We start from the raw sequence: 17,276 nt of genomic DNA on the forward strand, positions 1-17,276 counted from the left end.
GGACACGTGGACGTGAACGGGGTGGGGGTGAAGTGGTGGGGGGGGGGGGGGTCTCACGAGGCAGCACGACAGCAGTTCTCCTACTCTCACTCCGGAAGTCGATATCGAGTCGAGCACACGACCAAGGGTGGCGACAGTTAGCGACACAGAATCCAGTCGTCTCGTGAGAGCCACAAGTCTGCTGCTGCTGCTGCTGCGGGGACTGTCCGCCAGTCACTGCCTCCTCGCTGTCCGCTGCTCCGGGTCGAGGGGTGGTGATCGATGAGTGGGAAGAACATTTTATTGCGATAGTTCTCACTCGCAGAAGAGAGACCGGGGGCAGTAAGTGCACCTTCCCAGGAAATCTGGACTGGTGGGAGCAAAGTTTAGTATCGATCATCCTCATCAATCGTCTTCGTCAATAATGAATTCACCATCTTACAAGAACAATCATCACCGGTGCATCATCACAATTATCGTCACGCTTCAATCATACTTGAATCCACCGGGCTGGGAACAACCAAAAATAAACCTGCGGCCGAGTTTGTAGCCTGGAGCCACGCGCCGGGCCGCTACAGTCACGGGCCACAGTCACGGGCCACAGTCACGGGCCACAGTCACGGGCCACAGTCACGGGCCACAGTCACGGGCCACAGTCACGGGCCACCACAGTCACGGGCCTGCCGCTCGTTCAGCAGCCGCACGATCTCCGCCAGTTGCCTCTCCATGCCGGCCATGCGTGCTCCCAGCGACATCACGTCCTGCTTGAGGTCATCCCGCGCGCCCAGCACGGACGCGTGCAGCCTCTGCTCGGGGATGGCGAGGCACGGACGTCGCACTTCTCTCACGGCCGCCGACCCCGTCGCTGGCCCCGTCGCTGCGGGGCTGTGCTCCGAGCTCCGCGCTCCGTCGTGCGCGTCCAGCCTCTGGCTGCTGCGCGTGATGCCGCTGTCGCAGGACTCCGTCTTCCTCAGAGTCACCTTCTCGGGGGTCCGGCCCGCGCCCGCGGGGGGGCTCTGCGCGGGGGAGGTGGCGGGTGACGCCTCCCACACGCGAACCTGCGACGGGGTGCTCGCACCGCCGGCCCTCTCCTCGCGCCCCCGCACGCTCGCCTCCGTCATCTCGATGACCTCTGTCGAAGAGTGACCCCGGCTCTCGCCGCCGCTGGGTTCCTTGGAGGCGACGTTCAGGGCCCCTCTGAAGCGCGACCACCCCGTGGGTTTCTTGAAGGGCCCCGCGCTGGGGGCCGAGAGCAGGGCCCCCGGAGCGCTGTGCCCCAGTGCCGGCGATGACCCCTGCAGGCTCAGGGGCAGAGAGGTCGGCTTGTCGTGAGAGGGACCGGGCGTCTCCGTGATGGTCACCACGCTACTGCTATCGCTGCTGACCGATGAGCCATTGGGGACCGTGGGGGGCACCGAGTCCGGCCCGGGCTCCTCCGCGCCGCCCCCCGCTGGGGGGCCCCTCTCCGCCGCGCCCCGCGCCTCCTTCTGCTGCCGCAGCCGCTGCAGGAGGCGGCGCACGGGGTGGTCGGAGTGCAGCTCCACGTGGGGGCCCGCGCTGCCCCGCCTCGCCCGCGCCGCCGCCTCCTCCTCCTCGCGTCTCACGTCGCTGATTTTTCTGAACACAATCTGGGGGGGGGGGGGGGGGGCGGGAGCAGAGGAGGGGGCAGTGGCGAGAGTGGGGGCCGCGTATTCGATTTGCACCAAGAACCAGATCATTGTACTCATTGTATCATGACAATTGTTAGTAGCGTGGAGATCCACTGCTGGGTGAAGGCTTCCCCAGACCGCGTCGAGCATTCGGGATTCTTGGCCATACTTCACCACGCTGCTCCGCGCGGGTCTGTGAAGAGGTGCGGGGCGCGGTGGTTAGCGGCCTCGCACCGTTTCGGATGTCGCTCCCTACTGATGCTTTCCTTGGACGGCAAATCGAACTCAGGTAGCCGGGCTAGCAGCTCAGTGCCTGGTGAACGATGCTGGTTCCTCCACATTGTGTGCAAGGTGGGCTATGGTGCGCGTTCCAGGGTGCGCCGGGTGCAGGGCGCCCGGGGCAGGGAGGGTGTCCGGGTGGTTTGGTGCATCGCGTGTGTCGTGGTGCCACCGCGAGTGCTGGGTGCGTGACCCAGCGTGCAGGGACCAGGGTGCTGGGTGGCTTGGTGATTCACGTCGTACGGTGTGCACGTACGTACGTTGAACGTCTTTCGCATCGTACGTAGTACGTAGCCAACCGCGCTCAACGGGATGGATCGGTGGTTCACATCGCACCGTCCCTGTGTACTGCGCGCTGGGCGTCGGGTGCAGAGAAGGGCGCTGTGCAGCGAGTGCAGGGAGCGAGCGGAGTGAGTGTCGGTGCTGGGTGCAGGGCGCCACGCACGCGCTTGCGCAGGTTGAAGGTGAGCAGCAGCTGTCGCGCGAAGGAGCTGGCGAAGGGCGCGTAGAAGGAGAGAACTCGCAGGAGCGGCTCGCGCGGGATGGCGTGCAGGTCGCAGTAGGTGAGCGCGCGCACGTTGCTGCACGCCTGCGCCAGGCCGCTCTCTCGCCAGAACGCGTCTCCGAACACGTCCCCCTTGCCTGCGTGGGGTGGGTGGGTGCGGGGAAAGAGTTAGCCACCACGCTAATTAACGAGGCCTCGGGTCGCGCTGCGTAATTGCGCGACTTTCGCGCTGCTGGGAAGCCGCGCGCGATGGGCAAGAGCACGGGACAGATCGGGTGGGGTGACGCGGGGTTGACTGTGTGTATGGATGTATGTTGAACTTATTTTGCATCGTACCTAGCCAACCGTGCTAATTGGAGGTGCGGGGGAAGGACAACAAACGAAAGAATGTTTAACACGTCGTAGGCTTTCGCGGCCAATATCATCCACAATAGAGGTTGTTTTGGGTTAGATCGCGTAAATGTATAAATGTGTCGTTAAACTCGCCACCACCCGACACAGCCAATTAGTAAGGGTTGTCACGTAAACATAACATGGCAATTCGTCACTAGTACAGCACACCAGTGTGTTGGAGAGCGAAGCTACAACATTGACAATGTGAGTACGACGTTTCGCCAGTAATTACAACTAGCGTCATCAGGCGACAGCCAGATTTGGCTGCCAAATCTGGCTAATGAAGATAGTTGTAAAAACGTCAAAAATGTTGTGGCTTAGCTCTCCAACACACTGGTGTGCTGTACTAGTGTCGAATTGCCATGTTCTGTTTACGTGACAACCCTTACTAGTTGGCTGTGTCGGGTGGTGGCGAGTTTTACGACACATTTATATATTTACGCGATCTAACCACCCCAAAAAACCCCTCTATTATAAACGAATGATTGGCACGGATCACCCGGACCCCTACTGCTGGGGGGACAGTCGCTCGCGGTAACGGCTGTCAATTACAGACGCCGCGAGCCCAAGCTTGTAAGCTTTTCTTTTTAAAGAAAGGGATGTGAATGATTGATATCATGACTGTATTTCTTAGGTGGACTGAGTGGTGGCGCAGTGGTTAGCGGACTGAGGTACCAACCCGGTGACTTCAGTGCGATTCTGGGCCACGGTTAACGTCAGTGACGACTGAATATCTGAACGGGTCTTGAGCCTCCCTTCGGTCGACTCAGCTTTAAAATGCGGACCTCTGATGGGCCGACTGAACATCAGCGTCGAGGCTGACAAAGGCGGACGGGCTTGGGGCCGGCCACAGCGCCACCCCTCGCGCTCATAATAGGCGCTCGCTAACAACACTCACCCAACAATGTTGACAGCTGCACGATGGCTATATTTGTTCGTGCGTCACGTGTGTATCTGAGTGCGCCTTTTACGTGCGCACGTGTGTGTCGGTCGACTCAGCCTCAAATGAGTAACTGGTGTGCGGTGTGTAAATATCGCCACTCGGGAGACAAAGGCGGCCGGGCGTGGTGCTGCCAACGCACCCCCTCGTGTGCCGTTAGGTGCTCGCTCACAGCACTTGCCTCAAAAGTCTGTCAAGGCTATACGGGGGATCTTTGTGTGTGTGTGTGTGTGTGATTGACAGAGAGTAATGACCCCGTGTTTACAAACTCCTCGCTCGCGCATCAATCGCGGACTCTGCCCCATCCTCTCGACGCTCGGAGCCTCGAGTCAGTTGCAGCGCGGCCCCCCTCGGCTCCCCCACCCCACCCCACATGCCCCCTCCACTCCCCCACATCCCCCAGTCTCATTAAACTTTCATGGACACAGAATCGCGGAGGCGCTCGGCACGAGGAGAGGATGAGGTGGTCCGCATGGTTCGCGGGCGGGGAGTCGCGGGCGGTCGGGCGAGGGAGGAGGCGAGGAGGGAGAGGGTGGGGGGCTGCCCAGGATGCGAAGACGATGGCGTGGGTGCTCTCCGCCCCCCACCACAACAACAACAACAACCAGCGCACTCCTCACTCCGCGACTCCAGAGGGAGGACTCCACCCCTCCGCGTTACCGCCAACTCTGCCCTGTCCGTGATGTTGCCTTGCTGCTGCGTAATCTGCAGTGCTCTTCATGTCCACGCAGTACCCTACAAACTCGTACGAGTGCCATCGCTTAATTTATTACAACTCTAAGAGTGCTGTTTGTCGCTGGCCGCTTGGCATTTCTTAAAACCTTTTTTTTGGGCCGGCGCTCAGTAATTGTGATTGCTAAAAGCACGCGCGCGTGTGCGCGTGTGGAGTACACGTGGCCACCCGCCCCCTCGCATCATCACGATGTGGCCTAGGGCAGTGCTGCAGAGGGTGCGGGTGGGGGGGGGGATCCCCCTGTAATCTCTCACCAACCTCAGGGCTCGCCTCGTCTCTGCCCCGCATGCATCTCCCCCCGACGTCTCTCCCCTATGTGTAACCGCGTGGCTTTTGTTGTGGTTGTTGTTGATGTGATGTTCATAATAAACAAATAAATATATAATAGCTCGCACGCGGCCAGATCTTAATTGACTCCCCACTGCGTTCCCCCTTTGAATAATTCATCATTGGGATGCTAGAAGCAGCAGTTGCTGGGTGAGCAGGAGGGTAGGGGGGGCGGGGGCATGGGTGGGGGGCGCGTGGCGGTGGGCACGAGCGACAGAGCAGGACGCACGCGGTGAGTTGCACCTAAAAGACCACTCAGGACCCCAAGTGTAGCCTTTAACTGGCTGTTGGGGCAAGTGCAGTTAGCGAGCACATATTGAGGCCGGCACAGCGCCTTTTGTCTCCCCAGTGCTGATCGGTACGCACCGCACCGGGCAATAATTTGTTGACCTAGGGAAGGCCCAAACCCGGTTCTGTTGCTACTCGTCACTGATGTTAGCCGTGGCCGGGAATTGAACCCAGGTGGCTGAATACATTCACTCGCACGCACGCACGCACGCCCGCCCCCCCCTCCACCCCCCCCATGGAGAATTGAAGATAAATCGTTGCCATTTAGGGTCGCGGTTCTATCTAATAGTCTATGCTAGTTTTAAACAAAGTATCTGGTGATGCTGCGGCTGCTGAGTTGGGAAGGGTGCACGAGCCAAATTTACAGTTCAACACACTCGTCAAATAACAGCGACCTTGAAAGGAAACAGATATATAATAGGCAGCGCTTCTGGCAATAGCCCTTTTTCATAAAACACGTGGATTTTTTTTATAGCACATATGTGCTCGATGACTTACCTATTGTTTATATTGTTTCCATTCACGGCCACGCAGTGTCATTTTCAAACGCGTTCAGTTGTATTGTTGTTTTAAATATATATTTAACATTGTGGTGAACCGTAGCAGCCTTTAGCGGATGCAGGGGCGTCGCATCGACCCGTTGAAACGAGACCTGGACACTGCTAGCGTCCTACGCCAAGCGCTCTGGAGGCTTTCTACACGAGCTGTCAACGGCGCATAATCATCATCATCCTTGGGATCACGTGGTCTGACTTCATAACAAATGTCACCGTGACATCCCGCGCTGGTCTCGCCCACATGGAGGAGAGCCTCCTCATCCGACACTGCCGTCTGGGCTTATTCGGGCCACGCGGCTCGTCTGTAAGCAGGCGATGTGGCTCAACCTCGCCCTGCCCGGTGAGGGTCCAAGATCAGATCCCGGATCGAAACCCGATCCTACGTGGGCTCACCTGGAGCTCGCGGATCGTCGTGTTCGACGATGACGCGGGCCGTGCCCACCCAGGAGGGCCCGACTAGGGGACTACGGATCTTGGCGACACCTGGAGGAACATTCCAAACGGTCTGGCTCATTGATGGCTTAAGCGACCACTGCGGACCGACACCCGCTCGACGATGATGACGAGGAGAAGGCCCACCCACCGAGGATTGCCACCACCTCGTCGTCCTGCACCACCTCGAGGGAGCCGGACACGACGAAGCACAGCGAGTCCACGCTCTCGCCCACGTGGAAGACCAGGTCTCCCGGCGCGCAGTGCACCGTCTGGAACTCCACGGCCAGGGCTCGCAGGCAGCCGTCGCTCGCCAGGCGGAACGCGGGGTGCTCGTAGAAGACGGTGCGGTTCAGGTGCACGCAGATGTCTGCGCGCATGTCCTTGGGGCAGATTCTCAGCACCTTCCCGAGGGAGGGATATGGGAGGGGGGGTTTCAGGGGGTGGGGGGCAATGTTCCTGCTTGGAGATCGAGATCATCGTCGCTGTCATCATTACCATCACTACTGCCGTCATGAGCATCGTTATCCTTCTTAATCGTCATCATCATCCTATCGTCGCCACCATCGCCACCATCATCTCCATCCATGTAGATACCCATGTATCCTCACATCGACACGTTATTCCCCCGCACCTCCGATTAGCACGCTTGGCTACGTACGGCGCGAAAGAAGTTCAATATACAGCGCCACAATTACGTTATCGTCATCATCATTGCTGTCATCATCATCATCATGTGCACTTTAGTGCAGTACAACGTGGATACGTACAGCATCGTCTAACTGCGACCGCATCTCAATACGCAGTACGGAGGCAGTGGGGATAAGTCAATTCAAGGAGAGAGGCGGCCAAGTGACAGGCAGAGAGGGGGGAAGGGCACTGGACGCTAGTCAGCCCGGGCAGTGAACAGATAATTCTAGATTTGAAGCTTTCGTGACTGCAAGGATTCATATTCTTGGGTTTTTTCGGTAAAGTCACGTAGGTAAAAAATTAAAATGAAAATAAACGTCGTGATTTTTATTTTATTTTAATTAAATTTTTTTACCTATGTGACTTTACCGAAAAAACCCAAGAATAAGTGAACAGATAACTCATGCGCTCGGAGACCCGCTGGTCGGTGGACCAAGCTGGCCTATACACCCTCTGGGACCGGTCGTGCGTGATCACACACAAAACACAAAACCTATCCGAGCCTCTTGGGACGAATTCCTCGCTGCTGCGATTCTCTCCCTCCCCGCCCCAACCCCGTACCTTGTCCGTGTCGATGCCGCGGGACATGGACCACGTGGAGGCGATGTAGTCCGTGACGCGCTCGCTGAGTCCGCGCGGTACGTGGTGGAGCCGCAGGAAGTCGCGCACGCTCGTCAGCATCTCGTGGTAGCGGTTGGTGCTCGCTGTCATCTGCTGGAAGATCGTCGTCACGTTCCCGAAGATCGTTGCGTACAGCAGCGCTGCGGGACACGGCCAGGAGGGGGGGGGGGCGGAGTCGGGGACACTTAGTGGGGGGAGCCGTCTGGGTTTGACTCCCGACAGAGGTGTCGATTGTGTTTTCTCCACCAACACCATCATCACCACCGTCACCGCCACCACCGTCACCACTACAAAAAACAACCACCACTATCGCCGTCACGACCACCTCCACCGTCACGACCGCCACCACCAACACTACCACCACCATTAAAGTCACAACCACCACCACCACCATCAATGCATCCATCACCGTCACGTTCACCACCACGACCAGCACCACTACCGACGTCCCAAGCGCCACAAACACCACCGCCACCACCGTGCTGCAATACCGATAATACAAACACCACGACAGACCGCCAATTCGACGTTTTGAGGAATGGTCCTTTATATAGAAATATTTATATATGTTTTCCCAAACAGTGTGCCTTTGGACCACAGCGAACGCAGCAGCAGCAACCATCAGCAAGGCAGTGAGTTTCACGTCGAACGGAGCAATCGGCCTCACGGGGCGAGGTCTCTGGAAAGGAAGGGCGAGGTGCGCTCTTGAGACACGAGGAGAGGATACGAGGATGGAGCGATGCGAGGGTTTCGAGAGACCCCCGAGACAGACCGGGACACGTGGGACACATTGGCATCGGAGAGTTTGTGTTTTCATCCACCTGGATATGGACGGATTCAAAAAAATGATTTTTTTTTGGGTGAGAGAGCGCGTGTCTTGGTGTCAATGTCAACTACAGATGTGCACCCTCCGCGACCCGACACAGCCAAGCTGATGAACTGGTCACGTGGACAAATACGGAAATAGATTTAGGTTTTTCAGCAAAACCGGTAACGTTCGGAAAGCGAGCAGAATTTGACAGCTTTTGTCCGACGTTTCGCATGTGTACACTTCCGGGAATCTTCCGGCGTTAGCAAGAGCTCAGACTTCGAGAATATGGGCGGTTGATTGACGTTCCTTGGGTTATTGATTTTCTTTCCCTTCCAATTAAAGCACTTCGCCATTTGTCGCAGTCTCGTTGTTACGGCGCGTGTCTGTGTGTGGTTAGCGCGCGGCACTACGAACCTGGCGGCCCGGAGTTCAATCCCCCGCTCGCGGTCAACATTCTCGTTGTGACGATTATCTAAACCTTAATTGAGTAGTGCCTGTCGCGGCGTGTACACATTTAGCACCGTCGAGACAAAGGCGACCGCGGCGTGATGGTGGCCACCCCAACCCCCTCGTGTGCCGTGTCGGCCTTCACAGGCGCTACCCGCTAGTAGCACTTTCCCAAAATGTCTGTTGAAGGCTAGACGGGGGGGGGGGGTCTTTGCCTTTGTGCGCGGGACCTCTGGGAATAGGTTGGGGATGCGTGTGGAGCTCGCGGTTGGGATCACAACCCGCGTGTGCCTCTCGTGTGCAGTGCGTGCGGGTGGTGGCCGGTGTGGTCCGTCTTTCTTACGCGAGCCTTTTTTTCCCCCCTTCAAATGATAAAGGAGAATATTTAACCGCTGCTGAATATTGAGTTGTCAGCAACGTGAGGTCGGGCTGCTAATGCACGGTAATGGAAGAGAAGCGAAATGCAAGTCAGAGACGAGAAGAATTCCCACGGCACCTCCCACCCCCCCACCCCCTCTCTCTCCCCCCACCGCTTACCTCGAGCGAGATCCTAACAGACAAGACGGACGGACACAGAGATACGCAGATTGTCCGACGGGCAGTTTTAGCTCGAGACATTTTGGCGCCTGGTTCAAGATCTCATCTCGCCCGCCCTCACCCCCCCCCCCCAAGACCCACCCCCCCATCCACCCACGCGTCGGCATTCATAGCGCCTATGAAAGTTGACACGGTACACGAGGCAGTAATTGGGCAGAACCGAGCGAGTCCGCCTTTGTCTCCCCAATCCTGATGTTTTACACACCGCGCCAGGTACGCATTGAAGGCTGAGTCGAGCTAGGGGAGGCCCAGGACCGGCTCAAATATTCGCCAGTGTTATCGGTCCTGAGCGGGAGTCGAACTCGGGTCGCCGGGTTCGTAGCGCATTGCGCCAACCACATACACCACTGCTCCCCACACACACAAAGATCCTACATTTAGCCTGTAACAGACTGTTGGCGCAAGTGCTGTTAGCGAGCACCTATGAAGGCCGGCACGGCGCACGAGGGGGTGGGTGGCCAGCACCACGCCCGTCCGCCTTCGTCTCCCCAGTGCTGATGTTTACACACCAATCCAGGTACTCAATCAAGGCTGAGTCGACCTAGGGGAGACCCACGACGTCGTTCAAATGTACGCCGGTGTTATCGTGATCTGGAATCGAACTCGGGTCTTCAGGTTCGTAGCGCTGTGCGCTCATGACTAGACGACACTACACACACACACACCAGACCCCCAACACACAAAACTCGATACCCCTCCAAACACACACAAACTAGACCCCTCACACACAACACTCGGTAGCCCTTCAAACACACACACACACGTGCCAGATCTACCCCCACCCCACCCCACACGCATCAGTGGATGCTACATAAAATACCGTAAGTGATTCACCCCTTCACTTTGGTGATATAAATTATGAATTGAGGGAAATTTAATGCTCAGATATTCCATGTAACCGCTCACAGACGCTGGCAAAGATTACCTGTAAAACAATATAGACTGTGAGGGCAAGTCCTGTTAGCGAGCAATTGTTAAAGTTGGGGAGGTGCAGTAGGGGGTGACGTGGCCAGCACCACGCCCGGCCGCCTTTGTCTCTCCAGTGCTGATGTTTGCACACCGCACCAGACACTATTTTATGCTGAATCGACCTAGGGGAGACCCGGTTCTCATTCAGAGGTTAACCGTAGCAAGAATCGAAATCGAGTCGCCAGATTATTAGCGCAGCGCGCCAACCACCGTTCCACCGCTCCCCCCAGCAAAGACAAAGACCCCCAGTATAACCTCCAACAGCTGCTGGGGCAAGTGCTGTTAGCGAGCACCAATGAAGGCCAGCATGGCACACGAGGGGGTGAGTGGCCAACACCACGCCCGGCCACCTTTGTCTCTCCAGTGCTGACGTTTACGCGCGCGCACCACCCACACCGCAGACCGCAGGAGATGACGCTGCTGCGCTCCACGGGCATCACTCACATCCGATCATCATCATGGCCACAGCGAACATCTTCTCGGCGTCCGTGTTGGGCGCTATGTTGCCGAACCCCACGCTCGTGAGGCTGCTCATCGTGAAGTACAGGGCCGACACGTACAGCGTGCGCCGAGAAGGGCCGCCCTCCCAGCGCCCACCGCCGCCGCCCTCCATCGCACCCGCGGCGCCGGTGATGGAGGTGTCAGCCGGGGAGGTGGAGGTGGTCGCCGCGGCGGCGGCGGCGGCGGCGGCGTCAGCGACGCTCCCGTTGGCGTGGCTGTAGCGGTAGGGCTGCCCGACGCTGTGCGCCAGCTGATGCAGCCACCCGTACTCGCGCGCCGCCTCCGCGTCCCCGATGCTGAACCAGATGCAGGCGAGCCAGTGCGCGACGAGGCCGAACACGCACACGAGCAGCACGAGCACGGCGGCGCCGTACTCGATGTAGTGGTCGAGCTTGCGCGCCACGCGGCCCAGGCGCAGCAGCCGCACCACCTTGAGGGCGCTGAAGAGGCTGCTGATGCCCTGAGCGGAAGACAAACACCGCGAACGCCTCCGCGACGAGCGGCGAGCGCGCTGCCGCCCGGCCCACCGACTTCGACTGTGAGAGGAGGTGATGGTGAGTGAAGGCTGCGGTGGTGTCATGGGAGGAGACGGGATGCGGGAGGACATGGCTGTTGATGAGTATCGGGAAGGAGAAAACAAACAAACCTCACCACCTTTGTGACGCGGGATCTGCGCACAGGCGGGAGTCAAGAATCCATTGGTGGCCGAGCTGTACTGTACTGTGTAGTGGTGTCTACCTCGTCATGCGCTCCAGACCACCGCGTAATGCGCTCTAGACCACCTCGTCATGGGCGATAGACTACCTCGTCGGCGTTCTCGAAGGCGTTGATGATGTCGTAGGGCAGGCATGAGAGCAGGTCGATGAGGAACCACGTCTTGAGATACTTTGTCCGAATGAGCGCCGGGTCCGAGATGACCTCCCCGGCGGAGCCCACGTAGGTCGTGTGGAAGTTGAGCACGATGTCCACCAGGAAGATCGCGTCCACCACGCTGTCCACCACGAGCCACGCCACGTTGCTCTGTCGCGTGCGGAAGGAGACGTTGTAGGGCACCATGATGGCCGTGTAGAAGGTGAGGATGAGGATGAGCCAATCCCACGTGGTCTTGAAGGCGCAGTAGTGGAGGATGATGTTCCGAGGGGTCTTGGGAGCCTCCTGTTTGTAGGCAGGGAGCACTTCGGTGTTCAGCTGGACGACCTGCGTGCGGTAGGCGGAGAGGTGGTGGGCGAATAATAGCAGGCGGACAACAGAAGTGGTGACGGTTATAGAGTTAGATGGAAAGAACAGGAAAGCAGACGGACAGGCAGACGGATGGACAGACAGACACAGACGATCGGACACATAGACAGACGGATGGATAGACGGGTGAAAAGACGGACGGATTAATAGGTATATAGACGGACAGCCAAGTAGACACACATGCAGATGTACGGACGGCTGGATGGACAGACAGACAGACACATATTCCTATTTAATAAGGCAAGACTCTCATTTAGACATTCGCCTCGTGCCTTCTGGAGAGCAGGAGAACCGTGGCGCGTCGTGACCGATGAACACGCGGACGGACCGGAGCCGAATTAAACGCGCGCGAGACCGCGTGCACGGGCAGCTGTGGTGGTGCACAGCCGCGACTTACAAACTCCCTCCAAAGCGCCTTCTCACTTACATCGCCCCACGTGTATATATCGGTGGTTTACACACAAACACGCAAACTATAGCTTTTTTAAAACGGTGTCATTCCATGACGGCACTGTGACCGCAGAGAATTCGGCTCGTGGGACTGACGACCACTGTGGTGCTGAAAGGGACAGCTCCCACCTCGGCCGTGCGTAGTCCCTTGGCTCCCGCCGCCTCCCCGCGCGCCCCGCTGGTGCTGAGCTGGTGCAGGACGCTCCGGCTCGTGGCGAGGGCCCGGGTGAGGCGGGCAAAGCGGGCCCACCCTGCGACGATAACGCGGCGCACACCGTCGCGTTCACGCACATGCCATCACTGTCATCGCATCAGGCAGCGCGTTACTCCCTCCCCCTCCCCCCCGCCCCGCCGCCTCCCCGGCTTCGCATGGCATCGCTCGGTCATTTCGTGCATCACACATCGCAACTAAGTGGCGTTTTGTTTACGGGACAAATCCCTTACTAATTGGTTGTGTCGGGTGGTGGAGGGTTTACGACACATTTGTATTGACGCGATCTAACCCAAAACACCTTAATTATGAATAATATTGGTCGCGAAAGCCCACGTGTTAAAGTGACACTTCACGAAATCCGTGACATCACCGCCACCTCTTTGTACATCACCCGTCACGTCACCCACTCGCTCGTCGTGATGATGAATGAGCACCCATTCATTAGGGTCACGCGTGGCCTGGAATGGCCCGGGCATCGATTGGGATGGATCAGGATCGTGGGGGCACGGGGAGTTGGAGGTGCGTGTGTCTTGGGGCGTGGAGGACGTGGGGGGGGGGCAGGGGGGAGGGGTTCCTTACCCCTGCTGTCATCCTCTATGGGCTGTTTGAAGATGGTGATGTCCCGGAAGATGCTCAAGAAGAGCACCACCTCGTTCAACTCGTTGCGTACCGGGGACACTTGCATGTGGAGCCACACGGGAGTGCCTGTAGGGCGGGGGGAGGGGGGCGGGGGGGCAGGTAGAGGGGAGGGAGGGAGTGGGGATTGGGTGCTCGCGGGGAGTAACTCGCTCTCGCGCCTGTTATTTAATTATTAGACCCAACAAAGGGCTTCAGAGCGCCCCCACCAGAGCGCCCCCACCAGAGCGCCCCCACCCACGACTACAATCCCAGGTCTGGTCCCGTGACTCCCACGGCGGCTCCCACCCACGGGTGGCACCACCCCCCCCCCTTCTCTCCCACTCACGTTGCACACAACCACGATTCCATACGGGGAATTGCGAACGTCAGCATCGATTTTTTTTAAATCGATGCTGACGTTGCGTAGCTCATTGGGGAAAATACGATTAGGTTAACGTGCCGAGCCGGAAAAGCCTGACCGAGTCTCACGGCTCAGTTTGAAGTCTCCGTGTGTTTCCGTAACGCGCGTGTGTCCGTGTTGTGTTCGCGCGCGTGCCTGGGGATGCATGGAGTGCGGAGGTGAATTCGTGTTGCTGCTGATACTCGAGCAGCGCGTGGGAAGGGTGACCGACCCATGGACCTTCTCCGCCGAGATCTGTACTATACGTTATATCTACCTCATAAAATATGTATATAGCACGTACAGAGCCAAATATATCTGTGTAGGCTACGCAGACTGCTGGGCAAAGTGCTGTTAGCAAGCACATGTGGAGGTCAACCAGGATACACACACACACACATATATACTACGCATAAATCTTGACTTATAGCCTTCGTGACTGCAGGAATTCATATTCTCTGGGTCTTTCGGTAAAGTCACGTAGATAGGTTCAAATTAATAAAAATAAAATAATCAAAAAACTACGACTGTTTTTAAAAGTCTGCTTTTAGCAGTTTATTTTATTTGTATTAATTTTACCCTATTTATGTGACTACCGAAAGACCCAAAGAATAAACACTACACATGTTCACACGCGAGACTTCTTGGGCCATGCAGCCCAAGGCCTCCTCGGCGCCACGTGCGGCCATGGGTTTTGGTGGAGACGAGTGAATGAGACGCGAAGGAGGTGAGGAGCTGGAGGAGGAGGGAGGGGGGGGGGAGGAGGTCGGGAGTTGGAGGAAGGGGAGAGGGGAGTAGATGAGGAGTTGGAGCAAGAGGGGAGGGGAGTAGGAGGAGGGGAGCTGGAGCAAGGGAAGAGGGGAGGAGGAGGGGGACTAGCGGAGGAGGAGGAGAGGGGAAGATGAGGAGGGGTGCTGGAGCAAGGAGAGAGGGGGAGGAGGAGGAGGGGGACTAGAGGAGGAGGAGGAGAGGGGAAGATGAGGAGGGGTGCTGGAGCAAGGGGAGAGGGGGAGAGGAGGGGGAGAGGGGAGCTGAAGGAGGGGAGCTGGAGCAAGGTGAGAGGGGAGGAGGAGGGGGAGAGGGGAGCTGGAGGGGACTCATCCCCGCGGCACCCACGGTTCTTGCGATACATGAGGATCTCGAACGAGTTGGTCTCGTGGTTCTCGAACGACCTCCTCACGCTCTCGATGGTGCCCCGGTCCGTCAGGTCGCCATACATAAAGCTGGGGCGGGGAGGGGGGTGAGGGAAGGGGTTCGGTTTGGAGGGCTGCTAAACTCTGGAACTCATTACCATTCTCATCTTCTTCCAAACCCCGTGCTGCTAAACGTCGGCACTCATCACTCTAGCTGCTCATTTCTTCATAAATACATCTAGCGAAATATTAATTCGTTCATCTGCCACCCCTTTATGTCCGCATGCGTAATTATTGCGACAAGGCAGAGCAAGACGCTTCCATCTCTGCATATGTACCGCATGTATGTGTTAACGTGTGCATCGCATGTTTATTTGTTCGTCTATGTGCTTGCTCACTGGGAGTTCCAGCCACGGCGAGTGCCGATCTCACGCGCGCGCGCCTCCGCGCTGACGATCGCGACGTTACACAATATGCATTTTTACCAACCTCAGATTTTTCCAGATTATTCGGAATTTTCGCCAACATCGCAAACAACATTTCCTGTTAAGTAGAACTGATTTGGAGGACGGGAGAGGGGGTGGTTTGGATGAAGGGGGGGGGGGGGGCGAGTGAGTGAGCACCTGCACGTGCTGTTGCACTGCATGACCTCTGCGCGCTGGAATCCGGAGAGGCCACAGAACCCCGCGTTGCAGTAAACGATCGGCCAGTCCACAATGCGGGCATTGCCCAAGAGGAGGTCAGTGTCTGTGAGGGGGAGGGGTCAGGGGGGGGGGCGACACGCATATATATATATGTGCGTGTGCGTAGCGTGGGTTCGGAGTAGTGGCGCAGTGGTTCGCGCACTGCGCTGCGAACCCCGGCTACCTGAGCTCGATTGCCTGCAGCCACGGCCGACATCGGCTTTACCCTAGGTCGCCTCGGCATTGAAATGAGTGCCTGGTGGTGAATGTCGTGCTGGTCACACCCCCCCCCCCCATCGTTGCCCCCTTACAGGTGCTCGCCAAAGCGATGACAGCGACGCCAGCCTGCGGAAGACTGCACGAGCAATCTCACCTTACTCTCTTTGAGTAACGAGTGGCACTCATTTGAGCGACCTAGGGAGAGATCACGGCCTGAATTTGAACTCACACCCTTCAGACTGGGGGGGGGGGGGGTGGAAGGGAGACAAAGGCGGTCGGTCGAGCGCCCGTGAGCGCTGCGCGAGTTGCTGTGGTAGTTCTGGCGCGGTGCGGAGAACGGCAGCGAGAGAGAGAGACGGTGACACGGAGAGAGACACGCACACACACATATAGACAATGCGAGCGACACGGAGAAACACAAGACACCGAGACACAGATGATGCGCATGGTTGGCTCCGTACGGTGCGAAAGAAGTTCTACTGACATACACGACACGGAGATGTGCACCCAGTCAGGGACTCAGAGATAGATAGGAGGAGACAAAAGACACAGCGGGTTGCACGGGGACTAAGAGAGACAAAGATCCCCCGTATAGCCTTGACAGACTGTAGGGGAGAGTGTTGTCAGCGAGCACCTATGAAGGCCGGCACGGCACACGAAGGGGTGGGTGGCCAAGACCACGGTTCGATTCTCACTCGCGGCCAACACCAGTGTCTCTCTAGTGGCGATGTTTACACACACCGCACCAGGTACTCATTTTAGGCTGATTCGACCTAGGGGCGGCCCAGGACCGGTTCAGATAATCGCTGTCACTGGTGTTGGCCGCGAGTGGGAATCGAACCCGGGTCGTCAGGTTCGTAGCGCAGCGCGCTAACCGCTACACGACCGCTCCACACACTAAGAGAGACACATACACACTCACACAGAGACGCAGACACACAGATAAATACAGACGCCCGCGAAAAGACACAGGCAAGGCAGCACCCACACTCAGCGAGGGAGACGAGAATAGGGGCACCGTTATAGATACTCAGAGGATCAAAGATGCAGAGAGAGAGAGAGAGACGCGAAGAGAGGCATTCGCAGGTGGAGACACGGAGACGGACTCGAGGGTAGGGACAAAGAGGAACGTACATCGACACAATGTGTGTTGAGGGGCCCACAATAAGTTAGCGATGGTGGTGGGGGGGGGGGGGGTAGCGTGCACAGATAGAGACGCCTCTGAGCTCCCCGCTGGGGACCCCCTCCCCCCGCCGCGCGAACGAGCGAGTTACCGCTGAAGCGGCGCACGATGCTGTCGAGGAAGGTGTTCTGGGGGGCTACGAGACCCTTGCGCCCCCCGGGCATCCTGCGGGGGTGGCAGGGAGACGGCGGCGGCGGCGGTGCTGGCGGTGCTGGCGGTGCTGGAGGGGCTGGAGGGGCTGCGCTGCGAGGACGCGGGTCTCTGCGTGCGGCGAGGCGAGCATCCCTGGCCGCGTGCAGAGGAGACCACGGAAGCCCGTGCCGAACCTCCCCCCCTCCCCAACCCACCCTGATCACCGACTGCGACTGACGCCAACGGTTCCGCAGCACCTCCCCCCACACCCCCCCCCCCACCCCCGG

At 58.1% G+C, this 17,276-nt stretch overlaps 1 protein-coding gene across 1 annotated transcript; it reads right to left on the bottom strand.

Annotated features, from left to right (window-relative positions):
• Positions 1–635: 635 nt before the first annotated feature.
• On the bottom strand, positions 636–17,021 carry LOC144728745 (voltage-gated delayed rectifier potassium channel KCNH1-like). The gene is made up of 11 exons (XM_078608353.1): positions 16,949–17,021; positions 15,396–15,519; positions 14,756–14,862; positions 13,201–13,326; positions 12,537–12,658; positions 11,523–11,915; positions 10,662–11,178; positions 7,334–7,533; positions 6,234–6,486; positions 2,353–2,549; positions 636–1,607 (listed from the first exon to the last, which is right to left on the bottom strand). Exons 1-11 carry the CDS (start codon positions 17,019–17,021, stop codon positions 636–638), a joined length of 3,084 nt encoding a protein of 1,027 aa, XP_078464479.1.
• Positions 17,022–17,276: the final 255 nt, after the last annotated feature.

This window comes from Lampetra planeri, chromosome 30 (genome assembly GCF_965212315.1).
Source record: "Lampetra planeri chromosome 30, kcLamPlan1.2.h2, whole genome shotgun sequence".
In the NCBI taxonomy this organism is placed as follows: Eukaryota; Metazoa; Chordata; class Hyperoartia; order Petromyzontiformes; family Petromyzontidae; genus Lampetra; species Lampetra planeri.